Source organism: Halyomorpha halys, unplaced genomic scaffold, assembly GCF_000696795.3.
Source record: "Halyomorpha halys isolate HHAL.00 unplaced genomic scaffold, Hhal_1.1 Scaffold2334.1, whole genome shotgun sequence".
Taxonomy (NCBI): Eukaryota; Metazoa; Arthropoda; class Insecta; order Hemiptera; family Pentatomidae; genus Halyomorpha; species Halyomorpha halys.
This window is the reverse complement of record NW_027113726.1, coordinates 60,558-68,766: the sequence shown is the minus strand read 5'-3', so window position 1 is coordinate 68,766 and position 8,209 is coordinate 60,558. Positions and strand designations below refer to the sequence as shown.

Sequence of the window (8,209 nt, the reverse complement as noted above, 5' to 3'; positions counted from 1 at the left end):
ACCCTAGGAATTATTTTGTTTTACTAGATATTTTTCATTATTGTAACCTACTTTTATTTTTTCAATGGCATTCTAGGACAATAATCGCATCCTAACAAAATTGTGTCTATTGACAGAATGTCTTTAATAATATATATTTGGATTCTTTCGATTATCATCATTAAAATTCTCATCCCATTTAAGCTCATCCCTTAGAAACTGGACTAAACAACATTGATGGTTCGTTAATGGTTCTAATGGAAAACGAGTTCTGAGCGAACTGTATAAAACCTTTGACTGTCCCTATTGTAGAAAGGAAAATTTTATTAGTAAGCTAAATTTTATTTTAGAAACTTCATATATTATTATAAGTTATATTATTTATTATTATATTAGACCATCTTTTCACAACCTGGATTCTTGAAAGAACTTTTACGAAATGTCAAAGCTTAAAGGTAAAGCAATTGAGGTACAGGTATCCCCTCGCTGTTAATGTAGTTTATATTTCCTGTCATAGCTATTCGTCCGTAGATTTACATAATTTTAACATTAGAATTCTACTTTGAAGTAATAGTTGTTTCATCGTTAATCATTTGCTAATTCCATGTTTGGTGTTCCCATATAAAAAGGTTTGTGGAGTATAGAAATGAACCGCCGATATTTCATGAAGAAAATCTATAAAAAGAAAGAAAAAAATCAATTTATGCAGGAATATTTTAAGAGCCGTTGATAAATTCGTTCGATTATGGTAATGAACCTTCCTTATCCTAAAAGTCTATCAGCTTGTAATTTGGAATTTAAAATGTTTTAATGCCTTACTATTTTCAAATTCAATAGGAAATTTTATTCATGTTTTTGTTTTTATTAAAACCTATTGGAAACTTAGTCTCTTATCTAATATTTAAGTGCATCAATGCATAATTTTGTTGATAATTTTTTTATCTCTGGTAAATTATTCTTTCTCTGTATAACTCGATATTATTGAATTCCTATCTTATTAATATTAATTTTACAAATATAGAAAAGAAAACTTGGTTACACCTCAATCCCTAATTCCGGCTTCCCTAAGGGTACGAGTTTTGGCAGCTGTTATAGTTGAATTAATTTCTAGTAAGAGATAATTATCTGAAGGCTGAGGAACGGTTAATTGGAAGAAATAGAAATGTTCAAACATAAATACGAAATGAAACCTGAACATTTCATGATTGCTACACTGAAGTGATACAGGAACCTGTGGAAAAATGTTTTTTTTATTTTTTTTTTTTATGTAATTATAATTATGTCCTGTTTATTCTCATTTTATCTATAATCTAAGCCTACAAAAAGCTATCTGCCAGTCTTGGAACAAAATAGTCGAGATAGCTTATATATTTATGCTATGATTTGTTCAATAGAAAAGTTCAATAATTTCTTCTAATCATTTATTTATAGTTGATACTCCACAATAATACTGGTAAACATGTTAAAATCATTTTTTTACGTAGTGAATATTGTAAATAGAGAAACAAATGAGCATTTTTCACATGTGGTATGGCTTATTCTTACTTTACGCCAATCAATTGAATTATAACACCCATTTAGCTCTAAGGCTGACTGAAAATGAAACTTGTTTTTCGGTTTTGGAATCACCTAGTTCTAAATCAATTCATTAGATCAAATCTAAGAATATACCAGACTTCTATACCGAACCTGATTGTGTAATTTTTTTTTACTTTGGTAAAAATTTCAGAAAGTTGCAAGAAATGTAAAATGGAGCTATCCATGTTAAGAAAATAAGATGTTTAAAGTTTCACTTTAGGAAAAACTCGTGTTCTGGGATCAGTGAACTATAATTCTATTAATTTTTAAAATAAGAATAAACGAGAAATGAGGCATGAAATTACTTAAACCGTTTTTATTTAAACTGAAATAATCAATTTTGAGACGTGCTTGATCCGACTAATAAAAGAACTGTGACACAACACCGTAAGGATTACAACTAGTGCTTGCGAAATGTCTGGTAAGAAAACTTCGTAGACAGTATCCACCAGTAGGATGATGCAGTACAAAGTGTGAATAGAGAGCGTGCAGGATGGAAATGGTGATTTCATATTATTCAGATACAATAAAACTGGGGAATAATGAGCTCTCGTAACGTGATACAGGTATTGAAATGATACTTAATAAAAATGATGAACGAAAATAACATAAATATGAAGTAAATATACGCAGCTTTGTTTGACTATTAAAGAAGAGGAAAAAAAATAGAGGGGACCAATCACAAAGTTAAAATAGCAGGATTTAAAGGATTTTTTTACGTTATATAGCCCGTTATACAAGCCCCGAAATCTAAAAATACAGTACACATTAAAATACCGAAAAAGGGTAATAAGAATAAAGTAAAAATGAAAAATTAACAAAATAAGACATCTACCTTACTGAATACAGATGAGTACAAGAATGAAGCTGAAGGCAGGCAGCATATAGAAATTGGGGGAATTGTTAACTAATAAGTTCAATTTAAGACTGGAAAGATATAAAATAATGTTAAAGTAAAGATCATATCACGAAAGTTAAGAAAATATTATAAAATTGGCAGTTAACAAATGTTAATACAAATAATAAGAGAGAGAAATCATATAATAAATATATATGGATAAAATGTAAAAAGAAAAAAATTAAAAGTATGGATAAAATAAATATGATGTGGTTATGTAAATAAAATGCACAAAATTGAATGGAGGTAGTTGTGTAAATTATATAGTAAAAACATTAATTATAAAGTAATAAAAGTACGTATAAGTAGGAAGTAACAGATGAATGTAAAATAGATATAATATGTATAAATATAAAAGATAAAGGATGGATAGTAAACATAAAATATAAAGTATTAAATGTAAGATGGGGAACTATGAGATAAATATAAAAATTGTAAAAACAGATATAACATATGGGAGGAAAGTTAATTTCTGAAATGCAGAGCATACAGCAAAATAAAAGAAAATAATGGAAGTTTCATAAGGCTTAAGATGATATGTTGGTAGACCAGAGAGGTACAGTCAAATCAACTTTATGGTCAATTTCTGTTGTCAATTGATATGAATGGATTGTGAAATGAGGCGTTTTTTATGGTTGGGGGACAGTAGCAGAATTAATGTATGGTCGAAGTTAAAAGAATGGTTGAGGTTTATAGCGTGTTCAGACAGTTTCGAGGCAAAAGGATTACAGGAGTTGATAGAGGTAATCATAATTAGCCACATCTATGTTCAATTTTATTTCATGTTATCTATTTCTTACTTCGTCATCTTATTTTAGTGTTTGTATCTTTTCTAGCCCTGATGAAGCCCTTCGACGTGGGACGAAACGTTAGCTCACATTTAATTTGTTTTATTACTATTTGAGTTTTTTCTTTGACCGCACCTAGACCTTCTTCCGCTTAATATTTATTTTTTTGAAAATGTTATTCAGCAATGAATAAATGTTGATTATTTTTCAATTTTTTTTTAACATGAATGTGTATATCTTTATTTTTATTCCATGGGATTTATTTTTCCTGTAGATTTGTGCTTTCGAAATTGAAAATCATCATTTTATTGTTTTTTGAAGTGGCGTGAGTCCATCATTAGCCTGGCAAAATATGTTGTAGAATGTTAATTATGTTAATAGGAATAATAAATTAGCATGGACACCTTCAAAATCTCCAAAACATTATTCTAGGATGTTATTTGTATTATTTTTTTATTTTTTTAAATTTATTTATTCAAACATAAAAGACTTAAACATTTTAAAAATAAATGGCTCTTATAATAATAAAACATTATAAATAATTTTATATTTAATCTTTAGAAAATAATTGTTGATTATTTTACAATACATAGTGATTTACATATTTATTTATTATTTTTAGCGTATCCTGACAGTCCACCGCATATAGCAGGGGCACTCAGCGTGTACTCCAGTGCTGACGAACACATATTTGCTAACTGTTCATCGGGAAAGTCTAACCCCCCTCCTAACCTCAGCTGGTACGTCAATGGCGTTAAGGTCTGTGCTAATACATATTTTTTGAAGACTATATTATTTCATTTATTTAAAATAATTCTATTATAATCCTGCATCCATTGATCTATATATGTTATACTATTTATAGTTTAGTTAGTGTGTCAAGAACATTAGAATGAATTCATTATAACTGTGATTATAAAAAAATAAATAAATCGTTTTACAATCAAATGATGAGTATGTATGTATATTATAATGAGTATTTTTTTTCTAACAATTTAGAACATTCTTTAATACTTTTTATATAAAAATCAATAAAGGGGATGGTACAAATTTGGGTTAGGTTGTGCACCACGGGATACCAAAGTTTCTCAAGTTCTATTCCCTTCACTGTAATGGCGACAGGTTGAACTTTGTCAGAAATCATTAAAGCTAGGAAAAACATTCGGTCATTTCATAGTGAGATAAAAGTGGTATTTCGGTTTTTGGACTTTTTGAAAGGTTTTTAATAAAATATTCGTTAAATCTGAAATTTCGTGTAGATGTAATCTATATTAGTTTCGTGAAAGGTTTACATTATGAACGGACCTAAATGTTTTATTTCATGAAAACTGTGCCTTGAAAGACGAGGCTTGTGGCTTGCAATATGGACTACCTATATGATTCTCTCATTGGTTTGTATTTCGTATCACTTAAACTAGTCCATATTAGTAATAATTAAAGAAAACGAATGAGGTTTAGGTTTTTTTCATGAATAAATCTGTAATAATTGATATTTTAATAAATTATTTCGTTTATTTTCCTTTAATTTAAATTAGAATCTTGTTTTATATTCTAAGTCATATTTGTTTGTTTTTTGGGTATCCTTTCATCGGGCATCCTCTCAAGGTGTCCTAACCATCTTATTCTTGCTTTTTTGACTAAAGCCACGATGCTGGGTTTCCCGAACAGATTTATCAGTTCCTCATTTCTTCATCTTTTCCAAACTCCAACCTCCATTCTCCAAGATTCCTCCACATATCCTTCTCAATACCTTTCTCTCCCAGAAATTGAGCATCTGTTATGCTTGCCATTTGAACCTGAAAAAGATTATTTTTCTCCCCCATAGGTCACCACTCACCTTACCTTGGTTTTGTAAATTGGCCACTCTACTTTTTTTTTGAGAGAGCTCTAAACTTCAGTATTTTCTGCAGTGATAAATAACGTTTATTTCCTGCTGGTACCTGGCCTCTATTTCGCTCTCTACTTTATTATCATCTGTAACCGGGTCTCCCAGGTACTTAACCCTGATTTACAGAACTGAAACTGTGTTTCCTGAACGTCACATTGTTATTCTCTTCCTTATCCTTTGTTGAGCTTTTCATGTACACCGTTTTGTCTTCAGTCACCTTAAGGCCCAATCCATGTGTTGCTTCTTCGAATTCCTGGAATGTTCCTTTTAATGCTGCTCGGGTTCTTGCGGCAATGACTACAACATCTGCATGTGATAAATGTTGAGAAAGTCAATTGTAAATGGCCCCTCCTGGATTAGTTCTATAGCTACTTAAATGCTATATTAAAAAGAAGAGGAGCCAGAGAATCCTCCTGTCTCAAGCCATTCTTCACAGAAAATTCCTGGAACAGCGAATTTCCAAGGTTAACTCGACAGGTAGTGTTCATTTGTGTCAGTTTTAGTGTCATAGTGTCATTTGTGCCTTTCTAGTTTTTTTCGGTATGCCTACCATTACCATGGCTTTGTAAAGTTTCATTCTGACCAAACTGTCATAAGCTTGTTCAAAGTCAACGAATAGCAGATGTAGGTCTATGTTATGCTCATAGCACTTTTGCATTGCCTGCTTCATGGTGAATGTCTGGTCAACTTTCGATCTACCGAGTTAGGGGTACCGACCGTACTTTATATTCTCCTATAATATTTTCCGTGAAATCGGACACTCTTTCTCTGCCAGTATTTTATAGGTTGTGCTTAATAGAGCTATGCCTGTATAATTATCACATGTCAACTTGTCTACTTTCTTGTGTATATCGTTCTAAAGTCATTACATAAAAAAAGAATAATAATAATTTTATTGTGATTTATTTAACTTGTTGGCCAACTCTAACAAGTTAGCCCATACTTTATGCAATATTCATGAGCACGTGACTTTGACAATTCGTGGCAAACATTTTTTGTAACCTAAATGAGTGCTTCCGGAGAAATAGTAATCTGCCAAATACTGATTTCTTATAATAAAATTATATTCTTATAATCCAATAACCTATAACTATGCCCACTAACTGAAAAACAAAACAAATGGTAGCCCACATTTGTACCACTTCCCCTACATCTTCCAGCCAATCTGGTGCTTTTGTAAAGAATTTAATACATAAACTAATTTTAATACCTCAATACTTTTAGAATGTTTAATTAAGCAAAAATTTTCAGTATTTTATTCTCTCTCTGTTAATGAAGTGTTTCTTTCATTCTTCTATTCAATAGCTGTGTGAGTTCAAGGGTCATCTTATGTTTTCCGGACAACGTATTAGGTGAAATTTCCATTAAATATTTAAATTACATTTTTGAGTAATACCGTTTAGCAACAAATATTTTTGTATATTAATTTACTTCTTCTAAAATTCTGTAATTCTTCTGTACCTTTAATTGGAAACCAGGTAAAGGTAAATTATAAACTAATAATATAATCATAGAAATAAAAGTATTGAGTTACTTTTTGTTTGCATTTCTATTTTAAATGAGTTTAATTAACGTTTTAATAAATTCGAAAAGCATTCAAACTTGATGAATAAAGCATTAAATTAGCCTAAAACGACCATCTTAAGTTGCCAGTGCGTGTTTGCACGTGCTTTTTGTACTAATAATTATTTCTTGTGATAACTCAAATACTTGACGTCACTATTATTTTAAACTTGAGTAGTTAAGAACTTTTGGAGCGTCGCGATGTTTAATAAATATTATTTCAGGTTTATTGTAAAAAAAAAAATCATTATCATTCATATTGTTTTGTTTTTTTAAATTTATTATGATTCTTTTTTATTATTTTGAAAAGAATTCTCGAATTTATGTCAGTGTCTAATCATGTAATATAAATTATCTAAACAAAATTCTAGTGAATAAGTACTGTATAATTTTCAATTTTTTTTTTTTTAATCCCTGAAAATTTCGTTACAGAAAATTATTTTTTTTCTGCTGATCCCTGCAATACATAATTACCTGCTAGGTACATTAGAAAAAATAAATAAATCTGCACCGCTAGATCCCATGAAGGTGTGCCAAAGTTGGATTCGAACCCTAGCCCTTTGAGTTAGTAGCTAATTCCCTTAGAACTGAGCTACCCACTCCCCTATTAGGTGAATAGTTACCTATAAATTATCAGTTTATTAGGAACATAATTACGTATAAATTATTAATTTATTGAACAAATAATTACTTATAAATTGGTACGTAATTACCTATAAATTGGTAATTTATTAGCTATATAATTACCTATAAGGTAATAATTTATTAGGTACGTAATTACCTAAAAATTATTAATTTATCAGGTACATAATTACCTATAAATTATTAATTTATTGGGTTCTTGATTACCTATAAATTATTAAGTTGTCGTTTGAGAATAAAACAGTGAAAACCCGTTTTTGAAATTCCATTAAAACTATAATTCCATTAAAATTCAAAGTCAATTCCGTATTTATAAATATAATTGAACTTCTCAATTTGGATACGAGATCATCGTATCTTAACCGTAATTTCCATCTCATATTACATATTAATATTAATAGGAAGAACCCTTGAACACAAGAATTCGAATTTGGAGGATCCGGAGACAGTTACTTCAAGTTTCTAAGAATTTCAATTCTTTTAAGTGACGTCTGCGTTGACATACGTATTGAGTAAGAAATTCAATATGCAAGTTGCAGTTTGAACTGTGTCAGTGAAACAAGCAATTAGCATTTTTATAATTTTCATATCCAACTCAGAAAAGCTCTATAATTTAAAATCCATTTTTAAGTGAATTCAATATTTAAAATAAAGCAATATCTTGAAAATACGATGGTTCATGATACCTACAATTGCCTTCCCTGAATCTTTTTCTTTTTCGGTTTAAGGCTAAATGTACCGATTTTTAGTAAGATTTTTTTTCAAGAGATGGCAGCACTTTCGGGGCAAATTTACTTTTCTTCTCATTTGAATACGGAATAATAAATTTCCCATCTGTAAACGGATTTACTATCTAGAACCCCATAGAAGTTA

The 8,209-nt window shown here is 29.8% G+C and overlaps 1 protein-coding gene across 1 annotated transcript in view; it reads left to right on the top strand.

Moving 5' to 3' along the window:
* LOC106691425 (uncharacterized) overlaps positions 1-8,209 on the top strand; it is a 118,019-nt gene that overhangs the window by 58,652 nt on the left and 51,158 nt on the right. Inside the window, exon 3 of the mRNA XM_024362459.2 lies at positions 3,866-4,002. Coding sequence (XP_024218227.2) covers positions 3,866-4,002 — 137 coding nt within the window. The remainder of the gene's footprint in view (positions 1-3,865; positions 4,003-8,209) is intronic.